A 17,237-nucleotide genomic window follows, 5' to 3' on the forward strand; every position below is an offset into this window, starting at 1 on the left:
ATAAAACGATCTTTAATGCTTGAAAGAACACTGTCGCGTCGCTTTTGTATGACGTCAGCACGCCTCCCACAAACTAATTGTAAAATATCTTCGGACACTTTTACATAGGCCGATTTGTCGGAAAAAAGGGAATTAATTTTATCAAATAACGTATTTGCATCTAAGTTACGACCGGGTAATGATGACCATTCTATGAGCTCTTATAGATTATTTTTTAAGTTCTCATTTTGCTGGATAAGTGCATGAGTCATGGCGCCCAATGACCTATCTAATGACTTTAGCCAGCTAGAATTAGGATCAAAGTATCGAACCTCAGTGTTAACATCAATCTCGTAAAAACCAGGTTTTGCCAAATACTTTTTCTCGGTTTCTACGTATCGAACGCGATCCCACTCGTTCGTATTAAAGTGATGCAGTTTATTAAGAAGATTTAATCGGTTCTCTAATGCATTTTCTACGTTAGGTTCTTTGAGATTAGTGTTAACGTTAAATTCGAAAGTTTTACTTGGTCGCGGTTTGTTGACGAGGGGCTCGTCGGCAAAAAGAGAACTTTTTAAATTGTCGGTAGGATGAAATGAAATGTTAGAATCGTTAGAATCTGAATCACTGATAGACCTACGTTGTTTTTTGGCAAAAGTAGAATCGGTCTGCCTAATATAATTCAATATATCACTTACTTGAGATGTTAATATGTCTAACCTGCGATCCCCACCGCTATGTGTTCTTTTATGACCACGTGTTCGCGCCTTATGGCGGGAACGTAGCCGGTCGGAACTAGATGAGCTTGACGAAGAACTAGTACTGCTGGAACTTGTGGACCGCTCCCGCCGATTCCGTTCGTCTTTATCTGGTGACTTATTCATCATAAAGATTCCTTCTGTAGGAAACTTTAGGGAATTACCTTCCGCAGGCGATGCCTTTTGTAGGCAGTTTTGTAAGTCTTCCGCAGACATACACAATAACAACTTATTGATTTATTAATTAATTTTTTCGAACAGCAACGCTGTTTTATTTATGGGGTGTTGCTTCGACGAAAGTCGATGCCAATGTGAGGAGACAGCGCTCCTGCGCGCACTGGCAAGCGAGGCCCCCCCTCCACTCCGAAAGAACGAGATAGGTGACCGGAAGTGGGTGGAGGGGGGCACTTTGGGGCTGTTGAAAGAGCACGAAGGTGTTGCTATCTCACTCTATAGGTCTCGAATAACGGTTCTTAGCATATAATAGAACAGTTTGATGTGGCTTGTGTCCTATTAAAAATAATGTAACATTTATATCCGTTTCCCTTTGAAATTGGTGTTTTTGTAGTTTTCCAGTTTTCTACCAAACGTAGAATGTAGTAATAAAATATAATAAAATATGTACCCACTTATATCACATCTTTTATTTTGACCTTCCTACGTTAAGACTTTCATGATATAACAGTTAATTATAACAAATAAAAAATACACATGCCATTATGAACACGCTTTTTGAGCGGTAGGCAGATACTTCACCTTTCCCACAATAAATGGTTTAGTTGACAGCTCGTCACTTTACGTATTTCGGCATTATCTTAATACGTTGCATTATTATCACGTCTCTTGGCTTAACTAGACATCTACTTGTCTCATGCTGTATTTCGTCACTTTCGCAATTCGTCCGACATTGTACAAGAAGGCATAAAAGAAAAATCCAGATTATTCTAATATTTTATTATGAACAAAAATAGAAAATATCATTAGTCCGGATTCGCAATTTACTTTCGTCTTCTTTGGTTGCGTTTATAATAATTGAAACAGCATAATCTTTTAAGGCATTCGGCCAAATCAATTGAATTTTTTTCAATGCAGTCACTACTACGCACTTCAGTATTTTGTCTAATAATGCAGCACGTTTGTTGCGATTTCTCTGGGAATAGTAAGTCAACTTTTTTTACTTAGCTTCTCTTTATATTATAGAAATAAAATAAAAAAGGCCTGGTTTCTTAATAATAATCTTATTGATCCTGTTATGCCACTCCTCAAGTGAGTTTATTGTCCGAATGTCCCTGATTATAGCAGCTAAATAACAACACTGAGTCAATCAAGGTATTTGAAAAATACTCATTAAATAATTCAAAGTTTTTACCCTCATGCGAATTATTTAAAATGGTTAACCATCCTTCTGGAATGTGGTTTTTAGGTGAAAATGAAAAAAACATCCCACTATTTCGGCCTTTGGAAACACTTTTGAAATGGCATTTATCACTGCATGCTCAAAATCAACGTGAAATTTTGTTGGATCAAAAAAACTGAACTTAGTTTTAATATGTTTTATAAGTCGACTATATGTTTCTTCACATTTATTTGGTAATAAACAGTAAATCAGCGGTACAACGTTCTCTTCTTTAGTACTTCTTATGTCTTCATGGAATGTGTAGATAAAGCTGTGCAAAAGGCTTAGGAACATATTTGAATGTCCCATCAGCAAATAATTCACGAACATTCTGTAGTGATTCTTGAGCATAACTAGTCATAAATATTAAAATTTTATCACATTCACCATCTTCAATGATCAGAAAATTATTGCTCAGCACCTCTGGTATTACCACATCCTCTGGTCTCATGTAAACAGTTTTGGGAACATCCAAAGATCTTTTACGAATCCGGTATAAGCAATCCTTAACCGAACTAAAATCAGGTATATCATCGACTAGAAGACTATCGATCATCATCACGTAACGCCCTCGTCGCATCTTCAAAGATTTGTTTAACTGGCCTCAAATCTGAACATACCTTTTTTTTGCATTGATCCAATACAACATCAACAGTGTTTGTTGCATGATCGGGATTGCAACTGTGACGCGTTTCCCGTAATAAATTGGAAGTGTCACTCAAAGTTGCACTACCACTACATTCGAAACGATTCACGCAACGCCATCTTGAAGATCCGTCTTTATTACTTTTTGCTAGAGTCAATCTATAGCCACCCATCAGCAAAATACGTTTTCCTCTCTCACTCACTCTCACTTGAAATAAATTTTAAGCTAATAGAATTATTTTCCATTGCTAAAATAAAACTTTTCAATTCAATAAAAAAATTGACATCGGCGGAAACAACTGAAGATGTGACATGAATCGCGTTTTTTTTAAATAAAATACAAAATGAGTATGTTACTATAATACAATATCCTCCTTTTGTAAACCTCATGTAGGTATAAATAAATAGATTATATGTTTGTGATTCATAAAATATCCTCACAGAAGCATAAAATAGATTAATAGGAAAAAATGTTTAACAATTATAAACTTGATTGTACACGCTCGTCGGACGAATTGCGAAATTGACGAAGAACGACGTAGATGTCTAGTTAAGCCAAGAGACGTTATAATAATGCGACGTATTAAGATAATGCCGAAATACGTAAAGTGACGAGCTGTCAACTAAACCCAATAAATACACTTTGCTTCATTTACATCTATTTTTTCAAGTTCGTCTGTGTAGGTCAACCTGAGTTTTCACCTGGTCTTTACCGATTAAACCAAGCATCTATGCCTTTCCTCTCCAATATCCATTTCATTTTTCATTTATATTTTTACTTATGATCACCTCTACAAGACAAGTGGAAAATTATTTCCTTTTAATTATTTTGATTTTTAAATAAACCACATTATAGTATGTGTAACTTTATTCTATTTTTTAACTTAACACTTACAATAAAGCAAAAAGACATGATTTCTTGATGATTGGTACAATATCAACAGTATTGGAACATGATTTGCGATTGTTAAGTACAGATTTTATCTTGCAAAAGGCTTACAAATGAAAAAAAAAGACTGTTCTTAATTATTATTATAGCCAACAAAGTAGCCATTCATAATAACTTAATTATAAGGAAGACTAAACTTATCATATACAAAATCACATTCCTTACATAGTAGATAACTGAAAAATAACAGATTAACATAATAAGAACCTATTTCATGAAAAATATATTCTAAATTCAACAAAGAACCCAGATTATCAGATTTTTATAAAGTAAGACTTACACTTAAAAAAAATTAAGAACAAAAAAACTGTGCGGCCTAGTTTTTAGTTGATGTAAATTTTGTTACACTGGTCCAACAATTTTAATACCAACAAAAACATATTTTCTCTTTATATTTTTCAATAGTTCAAATTATCCCGGTACAGCAAAATTTCGCCAAAATTGTGTCAAATTTTTATATTTGATATAGGTAAACATTTTTTAACAAACCTTAACTTTTTTACTTTCTTGTTCCTCAACGAAGTCCTCTAAATCTCTTTTCCTTGTATTATTATTATCTACATTCTCTTTACCTTGCGTCTTTTTCCCCACTCCTTTACCTTTCACCCCATTTTTAGGGTAATATTCATCTAGTTTGTGGCAATTTTCCCCAGTAAGAGGTTCAAGATTTATTGATTCGTCTAATTCCCTATTTTTCGGGCATTCCTCTTCTTCATCATCATCTGATTCAATTATGTTGCGTTTTGGTTTGGTTTTCGAACTTGTAGCTGCAAGAATTTTTTTTTTAAAACCTTCCCACTAATAAGACTAAAAGTTGTTAATAAAGTGTTGACACGTTCACAACACAGGTGGTTCTTATTTTTGATATTTATTCAACATACAACTGAACCAAAAATTTCGTGACACAAAACAACACAAGATTCCCGAAGTTTCAAATATAAATAAGGCATTCCGTTTGTTTTATATTATTCCAATTTTATCTACCATTATCTTAAAAGTATAATGAAGAGTAACCAAATTTATCTCGTGATGATAAATTACCTGTCTCCTCATCCGGATCACCGGGTTCTGCTGTCCCATTAGTCTCCTTACTGATGAAAAAGTTGGTGATAGGCCTCTGCCATGTTGGCGTCTCCCGTGGGCACACTGGGTTGCCTCCGGAAGAACTTTTTGATGACCTTTCACCACTGCCTGTAAGATAATCATATGATTTGTATCCATATAATAGTAATTTAAACTGTGACTTGCACTTGGTAAGGGAATATTATGTGAAAACCTGCAGGCAAGTAATATTTTACCATGATCCAAAATAGGTAATGTTCCCTTGCATAGGTTACAGAGGTGAGATATATTATACATAATAGATACCATCTTACCTGTCTCCCATTGGGATAGTACTTAAGATTTAAAAGATCTTTTTCAATTGCGGTCAAAGACCTAATGGGCTCCTTAACAGATATGAAACTGGAGCTAATACCAGAAAGAATACATATGATGAGTAATTTTAAACCAATTAAAAGTACATGGGATAGTATAGGAACTTGAACCGTGAACCCACTTACCTGAAGCTACTGCACTACTGGGAGGGGTTGCTACACTGCAGCGAGCCTTGCTGCTTTTACCGGATGACACTAAAAGCACACCATTCAACAACACTTAGTTTTTTTTATTACACTTCTTATTTTTTTATTTTCAATTTACTAATTTAAAGTGATAGTAAATTGAAGAATTGGTAAGACTACAGTAGGTAGGTACTTGTTACTTCAAGTCTTTATTAGTTATAGTAAAAGTACCTAGTTAAATAAAATTAAATGTCCTTTCTTACTAATAAAGTCCTTGTGTAAACTACACACAACGTGTAAACTTGGCTAAGCCGAACACTATGTTTATGTTTTGAAAAATAACATACCTTTCGAACCAACTGAGGCTTTTGTTCTAGCCATGACTGTTTGAATCGTAAAATCTAAATAATTTTGCCAACAAGATGTTAAAAATTATTTGGAAATAAAGCAAAACAAAAATAAATCACACAACAAAAAGCCGCGAAAATGCGCGAATAAATGACATTGACAGAACAAGATCACTCACTCATTTTTTGCCTTTCCTCATGGAACAAGCTAAGGTCAAAGACCATACTGCCTCGTCATTAGTTGAGATATCACTCAAGTCAATTTGATGTTGACGAATAAACTTTTATTGTTTTCCGTCGCCAAAAGCCTTAGAGAATCAACTTAATTTTAAACGAAAAACCAAAGACATTTACACAGCCTGATCTATTTTCTACTTGTAACATTAAAAATGAATCCATTATATAATGTAATTCTTTCGCATAACGGTTTACGCATAACTTTTTGAAGCATAAATTGTCCAAGCATAATCATGTTTAGGGATAACAGCAACAATTAATATATTAAAGCAATAAACTATCCTAGTTTTTATTGGCACAGTTGGAAACTCCGCTCGCTTCGCCGAGGTCGAAAGTAGCCTAAACTCGCCTGTATTAACCTACCGTAACAATTAAGTAGATGTTTTATCATTTTTAAATTTTTTTTACATATTCGTTATGTTTCCCAGATTTCGTTTTGTGACTATTATTATATATTTCAAGAATTAGTACTATTCATATTAGTGCATTTGATGTGACCAGTAAATTATAATTATAAGATATAGGTAATTGTTATAGCAAGTAACAATTGTTTCAAACAGACATTTGATTTCTATTTTTCCTTAATACTGTGGCGACATCTCTACGCCACTCGCCACAAACATCAAATCAAACAACTACTGTCAATCATCGCTAAGAAAATGACGCGCTCAACCAATAGCAGCGAAGAATCTGAGACGCGATTTCAAAGATTTCACGGATTGGAGCTATATATACAACCTCCGACATAACATCGTCGGAGCCGCGGTTCCCCAGGCATAACACCTAGCCTGGCGGAAGATCTTCCCTTTGGTGGCGGTCGAGCCGAATCATCGCTCCCGCTACATTGGTGACCCCGACGTGATTGGAAGCAACCTTCTCCATCATCATCAACTCCAATCCTCAGCATTACTCCTCACTCTGCAAGCAGTCTCACAGCAAGCCAGCAACTGGGTATCGCAGCAGGTCCATCGCAGCCGACTCACCGAGCTTCCTGGTCCTGTCTCCACCCGCACTTCACTCTCTTCGACTTCAGCGACCGACGCATCTACCGCAGCCCACGCCTGGATCTCTTCGACGGCCGCTCTTCTCTCCAGCGTGGCAGCTCTGCACGATAACTCCCGGCGCCAACAAGTCGACTTCGCTCTCTACTGTCTCGACTCACCGCAGACTACGAGCAACGCAACGGCTCACTCCTGACTCACTAGGACTTCGAGCAACTTCCGACTCACTGGAAGACAACTGGCACTTGTAAGCTACCGAAGCACAGATTGCACAGCAAGATCAAGACTTCAGACCTCCGGTCTTGGGGGGGAGTACTGTGGCGACATCTCTACGCCACTCGCCACAAACATCAAATCAAACAACTACTGTCAATCATCGCTAAGAAAATGACGCGCTCAACCAATAGCAGCGAAGAATCTGAGACGCGATTTCAAAGATTTCACGGATTGGAGCTATATATACAACCTCCGACATAACATCGTCGGAGCCGCGGTTCCCCAGGCATAACACCTAGCCTGGCGGAAGATCTTCCCTTTGGTGGCGGTCGAGCCGAATCATCGCTCCCGCTAAAATACTAATAGTCTTACTTTATTATTTATACGGAGATTATGAGAGTTACTCTTTATGCTAAAGGAAATTAGTCTAAAAGTTACTTATGCCACGTGTGTCCGTATGTCAAACATCAATTATGCCTTAGATTTATTATGCCAACCGTTATGCTAAAGAAGAATAAGACAATTATAAAAAAGTGTCCCCCAGAATAATAGCTACCTACATACTAAATAATAAAATGAAAATTAAAGAAACAGAGTTATTTATTCGATGTATTTCCTTAAATTTTAACAGTCTGGTTCGGGGATAGGGATGTGTTTCTTCTTTTTGATTATTGGGATGGCCTCCTCGCAATCGTCCAAGGACTTCGGAACCTTCGGTTTTGGTTGTTCGCAGTCCGAGTCAACTGGAGTTTTTGGTGTGGTTGATGATTTCGATTCACTGCCACCTTCACAATCGATACAAACGGAATTAGTGGCATTGGGACCGGTTGCCTGCTGAACTATGTCTGTAACAAGAGCAAAATTAAAAATAAATACACCAGTTAGGATTCGTCACGGACGCCTAAGAGACGGCAATAGGTGGAGTCCTGCAGCAAGAAAAGGACGGAAACTGGCAGACTTTAGCATTTTTCTCCTTCTATCTTCTGTAAGAATAACTAACTTTGTAACTTTACTTCCTACAACTGGTGACCCCGACGAACAAATAAACACACCAGTCAAATCCACTCCCTACTTTTCCTGCATAGATGAAAGTCAATCAAGGGGAATCATCGGATTCTTCTTTTAGGCGATGGGATAGCAACCTTGCAACAAGTTTATATCTGACGGCGGCGGTGGATTTATACTTACTGTAATTATTAGATGGCGCCCCTTGGCCGAAGTAAGCCTGCAAAATAAAAATCAGTATTTGAAAAAATCAAATTAAAGATAGCAGCTAATTTAGCATTTACACCTGCGGATCTGGTTGTTTTATTGTATCAAGTTTTATCAAAAACGGCCCATAGGTTTGAAGTTAATCCACTGCGAACAATAGTACTTATGTAAAAACCTTTTTTAATAATACTGTTTAATACAGAACTATTTGATGAACTTTGCCGGAACTTGTTTTGATAGAAATTAAAATTGCACTTTCTGAAATAACTCACTGAACTCATATTTTTACTTATTTGGTTTATACATTAGGTATTAATCCATAACATTATTATAAAGGGAACTAAGTTATATAATTTGAAATTGTAACATACGCGCTCCTCTCTTTTTTAAATATTTTGTGCAATGTTCTATTTTTTTTCATAGTGGCCAGCAGTACCACATTCAAATTACTGTACAATTACATGGGTTTGAGAGGTAAGAATAATATTTGCAATTAAGAAAATAACACAAATTTTTGAGTTAATTTAGGTATTTTTAGAAACTGGAGCAAAAAGTAACTTACCATACACACAACAGCAAAAAATAAGACTAAAAACTTCATCCTTTATTTTTTCAATAAAAATTAAGTTGGAAAAACGATAAGATGGAAGTTTAACAGTAATAATATCTTTAAAGCACTTTCCCGCCTTTTATACCAATAAACGTTGCAGTTGACTACGTCAACTGTAACTAATTAAAAATACTTATTGCTTTTATTTTCACAGCTGATTTTAAGAAAAAAGATATGCTAATATATTTATAAAACTAGCGTTTCTCGCAGCTCCGTCGGCGTTAAATTAAAAATCCCTTTCGCTTGGGAATTTTCAGAAAAACGTTGCGTTTGAAATCGGGAAATTAAGTGCAGCCTTCAAAAAAATCGTCGAAAACCGTCCAGCAGTTTAGCGTAACGCACAGATTTTTGCATTTATAGATACTTATAATCATGTTACTTACATGATTATAAGTATGACATTCAAGTGTGATTTTTTTTTCTGGAATTTCCAAAGTGATCAAAATACCCGATTAATAATAGCATAGGGAATTTTAAAATAAACCAACTTTATTAGATCGAAACATATCAGCGCTACCTACAAAAAAATTCAGGTTTTTCGCAAATCCCAAGGGAACTATAGTGTTTTAGAGATGAAAAGTAGCCAATAGGTGTACGCGCTTTATGTCTAGGGCTGCCGGGCTGTGAAGGGAGGCGCAGAGGAGACCGTAGCGGCACGAAGTCACATTTATTTTCCAGATTCTTATCATACTTGCGCATATTTTGAAGAAGATTGCTTCAGTAGATATCGCGTGAAAATACAACATAGAAACAAATAAACTTACTTTCACATTTATAATATTAGCTGAAAATTTACTCGTACCTATGGAAAGGTCTGAATAAATTTCCGTTTCTCTTTATTATATGTAAGTATAGAATGAAATGGATCTCTCATGCATGATACAAAAAACAATACAATATGCTATTGAATTTCCTACGTACACGGCCAGACGTCATATTATTTATATTATTGAGTCATAAATAACAAACATGAGATCAACTACCTTATTTTTGCAAACCTGTACAAATCCTACTAATATAATAAATGCGAAAGTTTGTATGTCAGGATGTCAGTATGGATGTTTGTTACTCTTTCACGCAAAAACTACTGAACCGTTTGCGATGAAATTTAGATTATACTATTATATATAGACTTTTTATCCCGGAGTTCCCGCGGGATTGATAGGGTTTCCATGTGGACGAAGTCGCGGGCGGCCTCTCATACTGATATCCTGACATACTCACAAACTTCACATTTATAATAAGTATTAGAAGGATTTCATTTCATCTTTAAATTGTTCGACGATATAATGGACCAGAACTGTGTTCACACTTTTTTTTCGTCGAACCGCTTGTTAGGCTGAAAAATCATCGACGAACAGTTTCAGACTAACACTTCCCATAACTTTGACTATGCTTTGAGTTAAATTTAATACGGGACCAATAAATCAGATTGGTTCTAAAGTTAAAAAAATTTGTCATATGACAAATTTTTTTAACTTTAGAACCAATCTGATGTACTAACTTTACAAACATTTAAGACCCAGGCCAATCTGAAAGAGTTAGTTTTTTATCAGGCCACTACCGGGATTCGAACCCGGAAATTTAGTGCGAATCTGTGCCACAGAGGCTGCCAGAAATGAGTAGAACAGTTCTTTGTGAAGATGTTTTTTTATCCGCCGTAATATAAAATGATGTTAAAATTTTACTCGAATTATAAAATGATACACCATAAGTTAGAATAGAATTATATTATATTAAACACAATAATTTTATACAATTAAAAATAACGATTAATTTAAATAAAAGAACATGCCGGAACCGTTGCTTTTCTGCCCCAGCAGCTACACGCGCGACGCCGTATTTATCGCGCGAAAAATTATCTAACTGTCCCGTTCCACGTAAATAACAAATAATAAGTGCCGTGTGGTTCCCGGCACAAGTAGATAAAAGAATAGGACAACTCCATCTCTTTCCCATGGGTGTCGTAAAATCCGATTAAGGGATATTCTTTTAGGCGACGGGCCAGCAACATGTCACTATATGAATCTTGATGCTATCATTAAGATGTTACAGCTGAACGTGGCCTTTGGTCTTTTAGAGACTGTTGACTCTGTCTACCCCGCAAGGGATATAGACGTGATTATATGTGGGTATGTAACTGTAGCGGGAGCGATGATTCGGCTCGACCGCCACCAAAGGGAAGATCTTCCGCCAGGCTAGGTGTTTAATCATTTATTTATTCCTTGAATATGTTCACAATATACAAAGGTCTCAAGTATTCAAGCACAGTTTCTGTTAACACACATTCTACCTTTGAAGGCGTCGGAATAATGTACATAGGTATATCTTAAATAAGCAGCGTATATAGGCTCTGTCTAATTGTTATCATTTTACCTTAATAATGTCAAATAATAGTAATAAGTTTGTCTAATTATAATATTAATAAAAAAATATAAATTAATTAAATTGAAAAAAATTAAGTCAAATTCATTAAATGTCAAATTAAATATGATACAGTCAATGAAATACTTCCAAATGTCATAAAAATAAAATATCATTGCTACATTTATTACATAATTTTATCATTTAAAAAATTCCTCTAATGAATAATAACATTTTTCAATTAAATTTTTTTGTAATCTAGCCTTGAATTGTTTGATATTCTGATCTTTAATACTGTCGGGTAGATTATTGTATAGTTTTGGTCCCAACACATATATTGTTCGACTATATGACACAAGGTTTGAATTACTCTGTGGAAGTATTTGTACTTTGTTGCGGGTAGCTCATGGCCTTGTATTTACAATTTGTCTAAAATTATTAATATCATTATGCCTGGGGAACCGCGGCTCCGACGATTTTGTGTCGGAGGTTGTATATACAGCTCCAATCCGTGATCTCTTTGCTTGCGCGATTTAGGTTGTTCGCTGTTTTTGTCTGATAGCATCGCGTGAATTTATTTTTTTATTTTTGTGCCTTTTGGCGTAGGTATAGATTTCGCCACATAACGAATAAAAAAGCGAAACAGCGTTCGTTTTTCGCGCGATAGAAACAGCGTCGCGCTGTCATACTACGGGGATTGAGTACTTGTGTTTCTTTGCCAGTGATAACATACTCTTTCTTACTACGCCTCGATAATTTTCGATTTAGTATACTTCCACCTTATCTCAGATTCCAGTTCAATTGACAACATGAGACTATAGAAGGCACTTTGGAAAAGAACCACTCCATCTCTTTCCCATGGATGTCGTAATAGGCGAATAAGGGAACGGCTTATAAACTTGAGATTCGAGAGCGCTTGACACAATGGCCTCTTAAATGCTTGTGTATTTTTGACATGGTCTTGACATAATTTGTACAGTATGTACATATTTTATTTTATCTTTATTTTTATTTTATTTGACGAAATATTCGTATTGACATAATTAGTTCTACATTCATTCATGTTTTTTAATGTAGGCAATGTGTTGCTCGTCCACGATTTAGATTTAAGAGATCTATATTTGTAAATTGAAGTCCGATAAAAATGCTGCAGTGTAGTTTGTTCCGCCGCTTCTTCTACACATGCGCTTTGGAAGCGGTAGTAGTTATAATTAGATTTAAGTTATGTGACGTCAATAAGTGATACCTTATATCCAATTTTGAAAATAAATCTATTCTATTCTTCTTAGGCGATGGGCTAGCCTGTCAACCTGTCATTATCTAAATTTCAATTCCATCAGTAATTGCAGCTGAACGTCATCCAGACTTCGAAATAGTGGGCTCTGCCTACCCCGTCAGGGATAAAGACGTGACTATATATGTATATGAATGGCTCTCTGTTACCTTACATTTTATTATTTGTATGCTTCTGAAGCACATTTCTAACTACGCCTCATTATGTGATTCTGTCACATTTGTATCAACCTCCATTTCAGTGTCTGTCACACAAGGCCTACATTCATCTTCACTTGCCACACGAGACTCACATTCTGGGTCCAATTCCGCCACGAGAATCTCAATCCTGGGATATGACTCTTCCTCACTGGTCCCACATTGCGGTTCAGAAACGGTCCCACAAGTCCCACTGTCCGGTTCAGAAATGGTCCCACAAGTCCCACTGTCCGGTTCAGAAATGGTCCCACGGTATGATTCAGAAACGGTAACACGAGTCCCACAGTCTGGTTCGGAAACGTCAATACAAGTCCCACTCTCCGGTTCTACCATTGACACACACTCTGGTTCTAATTGTACTGTCAAAGTACTAGGCTGGTTTACCACTTCTACGTTGCATTCATCTGTAAATAAAAGATAATCTTATCTTTACTAATATTATAAAGCTATAGTGTTTGTTTGAACATGCTAATCTCAGGAACTACTTCTATTTGAAAAATATTTTTGCTTTGAATAGACCATTTATCGAGGAAGGTTTTAGGCTATATGACATCACGCTGCAACTATAAGGAGCGAAGAAATAATGGAAAATGTGAAAAAAACGGGGAAAATTTTTCATCCTCGAGTGCTTCAATGATGACCAAAATAACTATTCCACGCGGACGAAGTCGCGGGCACAGCTAGTTCTTATATAAATCTTTCTTATCCTTTAGTACTGTGTGGTTCCAGGCAATAAAGAATAGCCTAATAAGGGCTAGCATCCTGTCACTATTTGAATCTCAATTCCATCTTTATGCCATACAATTGAACATGGCCTTTCAGTCTTTGTAAGGCTGTTGGCTCTGTCTACCCTGTATGTATATACTGTAAAAAAATACCAAGAAGTTAATATTTAATGGATAAATTTACCTAAAACGCGATGATTCCCCTTCTCCTTGAAAACGTGCTGTTTCAGTAATACATTGTTAAAAAAGTTCTGACCACAAACGCACACATGAGCTTTCTTCTTGTTCCTATCATCCACACACGCATTATGTCCCTCGCTCAAATGTGATCGCATTTCTTTCAAATCAACACATATTCTGCGACACACGATACAAATGTGAACATTATCTGTCAGAGTTAATCCCCTCGTGACGTTCTGTATAACATACTTGTACGCTTGTTTCGTTTTGAATTTTGGAACGAAATACTTCGTTAAATCCTCATCGCTCTTAGCGAGACCCGTTCTGTGGTTCTTCAAGTGCTTGTAAAATTTCTCCTCTAATTTCGTCGAGAACGGGCAAAGATCGCAAGACAGATATCTAATATGCTTCCGTATGTGATCACTCAGTTCTTTTCTATTCGGGAATTTGTCTAGACAGATGGGGCAGGTCGAGACGCTTGATATCTGATGGTATTCCATATGTCCCCACATGCCATATCTATTAAATCGCCTTTGACATTTCGGACATTCGAGTCTATGGTCTTTGGAAATCAAACAATTGTGTTTCCGTGTAATGTGCAGTTCTAGGAGGTATTTGTTGAAAAATATCTTGCAGCAGACATCGCATATGAAGATTTGTCTCTCAACGCATTCAGCATGTTCTGAGCTCAGCAAATGAACAGTCTTAATGTGTTGTAGCAGAGAAATTTCATTTTTGTGCTCCTTAACACAGATCTGTAAAAAAATTTGACAATTAAGCTTTTTCTCATAAAGACATACATATAGTCACGTCTATATCCCTTGCAGGGTAGAAAGAGCCAACAGTCTTGAGCTACATTTGGCTTGATGATAGAATTGAGATTCAAATCCCAACTTTAGAAGCCTACCTCTTAGTCGCCTTTTACGACATCCATGGGAAAGAAAGAGCCCTCACACCACTGCTGGGAACCACAATACTACTTGTTTAGAATAAAAAGGTTTCTTTCACTTATTTTTAATAAGTAATCTAATACTAATGCTCAACTTTGGAATGATCTTCCCCAAGATACAAGATCTGCTCTTAACCTTAGTTCTTTTAAAACTCAAAAGACTGTATTCTGATGCATCTACCATTTGAGTGTATTTATATTTATGTATGTTTATCATTAATTAGTTTGTAATTAATTGATTGTTGTAATGCATCCTCAATGCTTTTAATGTGCGCTGCCTCTTTGATTACAGATTTTCCTTTTTATTTTGGTTGACTGGAAGAAATCCTGATTGGGATAAGTCCGCCATTGTACATATTCTTCAATATTCCAATTACTGTTCTATTTTTGTTATATTTATTTTTATGTGCAATAAAGAGTTTACAAACAAATAAACTAATTTCGTAACTTCGTGTCTCTTCAAACCAATACACTGGCAGAATTACCGAAAGCCCAGTGGAAGCCATAATAATATAGAGAAGAAAGAAAGAAGTGTACTACTCATAGTTACGTTTGTTGAGACATAGAACATATATGAGTTACTTGATATAAAAACCTCACATACTGAATGAGGATCAAGGTTGATAAGCATACCCTGAGCTCCCTTTCAGTAAGGTGGGGATGTAACAGGCATTAAAGCCAGGAAGAACATAGAGAACAGATGTTACTAATCATACACACACAGACAAACACGCCATACAGCTCCAATATTCATTTCTCTTCTCACGAGTCTACTTCATGAGATTTAATGTATAATAAATAAATAAATATATACGGGACAAATTACACTGATTGAGTTAGATAGATAGATAAAACTCTTTATTGCACCATAAGAGTAAAACATACAAAACAACACAAAGCAGATATAGATGGTACAAAGGCGGACTTATCGCTAAAGCAATCTCTTCCAGTCAACCTTTGGGTGGAAGGAAACCAAACAGGAGATCGGCATTGGCGCAGAGCAAGATAAATAAATGTTTCAATATAATAAATTACAAACAGAATATATATGCCTCAGAGTACGTTCGAAACTTGTGTTTCGAGATACTAACTCAACAATATTATATTTTATAATAAATACTTATATAGATAAACATCTAAGACCCAGGCCAATTGGAGAAAGTTTGTTTCTCATCATGCCCTGGCCGGGATTAGGCCGGGATTAGATAGGCCGGGTAGTGCACTTGTCTGTGACACCAGAGGTCCCCCTCCGGTGTCACAGACAAGTGCACTACCGCTGCACCACAGAGGCCGACAATATTCTATCGAAACAAGTAGCACTTTTGTTTCACAATTGTAATTTTAATTCTCCTGTGTTATTTTAATGATTGCATCAGATGGCAAGGGTGATAGTGATATTGAAAGCAGAGTGAACACAGGGAACATGGTGAATGGAGCTTTGCATGCCTTTATGAGCAGTCAGAAACTGTCCAAAAAGGCTCGACTGGCTTTGCATAAGGCCTAGGCCTAGATGAACTTATCTTGATCAATTAAGGACATCCTGCTAAAGGGTCAGGTCAAGAGTACCCGAAACCGCCAAGCTTGCATGAATGAATGTGAAGTATGCAGAGATCGTGGCAAGTGGAAAGATGTAGTCTCTGTCTACCCCTACGGGAAAAAGGCGTGATTTTATGTATGTATGTATGTGTTATTTTAATTTTCCTATCTCTTTCTTTTTGTTACATATAAATAAAAGAATAACATACCGAACAAACGAATTGACCGTCTTTAATTGTTTTTAAAATATGCTTATCATGTTTGTATTTCTTGTGAATCTCCACTTCAGTTTCGCTCATCCAAGCTCCTTCTTCGCAGATTTCACAGCTATATAAATCTCCAGCTTGTTTTTTCCTCTTGGGAATTCTCTGAGTATCCATACATGTTCGGAACATCGACATTGTTTATTTATTTCAAATGTAATTGATTGTAAATTAAAATTCAATAAATAGTCGTTATCTTACATCATTTAGCTAAGTAAGATATTTAGAACTACTTAGAAATTGAAAGAAACGATATAAGCAAAGAGCAAAGCAAATGAAAAGCGAATTCCATTTCCAATTATCTCTATTTAGTTTGTGTTTTCAATGACCAAAGATATTGTATTGTACTATTTCCTAAAACCATTTCCTTCGAGAATAGACCATTTCCCACTCAATATGCAAACAAAATCACATTTGACATTGACAAACCAAGCTGTCTTGCCTTTGATAGCTTCAATTTCCTTTGGGCAAGAAAAGCGACAATGCGATTCTACGTATCGATAGATCAATATGTAATTTTATGAATAATTTAGTATTTTTAATATACAATATTACACGCGGAATATTATGTGACTACTAATAAATACCATAAACTCATGTACTTTTCTTTACACCATTGCCACAATCTACATTCATTTTTGTCTTACCTTCATTCTAAAGAGTTCATATTTGCGCGCTTGAAAGAGAGTTCAAACCTTTATGTTACCCTTTACCTTTACCAATGAAGGTACTGGGAAATTCGATGAATCGAATCGAAAACTCATCAATCGAAATCAGATATCTTATAATTTGATATTTGGAATTTTGTAGTTTTTCC

General features: G+C 36.0%; 2 protein-coding genes across 2 annotated transcripts; both read right to left on the reverse strand.

Moving 5' to 3' along the window:
* Nucleotides 1-1,243: 1,243 nt before the first annotated feature.
* Nucleotides 1,244-6,217, reverse strand: LOC106138107 (PCNA-associated factor). Its single transcript, XM_013339158.2, has 4 exons — nucleotides 5,637-6,217; nucleotides 5,290-5,358; nucleotides 4,769-4,918; nucleotides 1,244-4,494 (listed from the first exon to the last, which is right to left on the reverse strand). The coding sequence occupies exons 1-4, from the start codon at nucleotides 5,668-5,670 to the stop codon at nucleotides 4,208-4,210; spliced, it is 540 nt and encodes a 179-aa protein (XP_013194612.1). The 5' UTR covers nucleotides 5,671-6,217; the 3' UTR covers nucleotides 1,244-4,207.
* Nucleotides 6,218-10,558: 4,341 nt separating this feature from the next.
* Nucleotides 10,559-16,815, reverse strand: LOC106138103 (zinc finger and BTB domain-containing protein 11-like). Its single transcript, XM_013339150.2, has 3 exons — nucleotides 16,367-16,815; nucleotides 13,677-14,427; nucleotides 10,559-13,171 (listed from the first exon to the last, which is right to left on the reverse strand). Exons 1-3 carry the CDS (start codon nucleotides 16,556-16,558, stop codon nucleotides 12,762-12,764), a joined length of 1,353 nt encoding a protein of 450 aa, XP_013194604.1. The 5' UTR covers nucleotides 16,559-16,815; the 3' UTR covers nucleotides 10,559-12,761.
* Nucleotides 16,816-17,237: the final 422 nt, after the last annotated feature.

The sequence above is a fragment of the Amyelois transitella genome, chromosome 28 (assembly GCF_032362555.1).
Source record: "Amyelois transitella isolate CPQ chromosome 28, ilAmyTran1.1, whole genome shotgun sequence".
NCBI lineage: Eukaryota > Metazoa > Arthropoda > Insecta > Lepidoptera > Pyralidae > Amyelois > Amyelois transitella.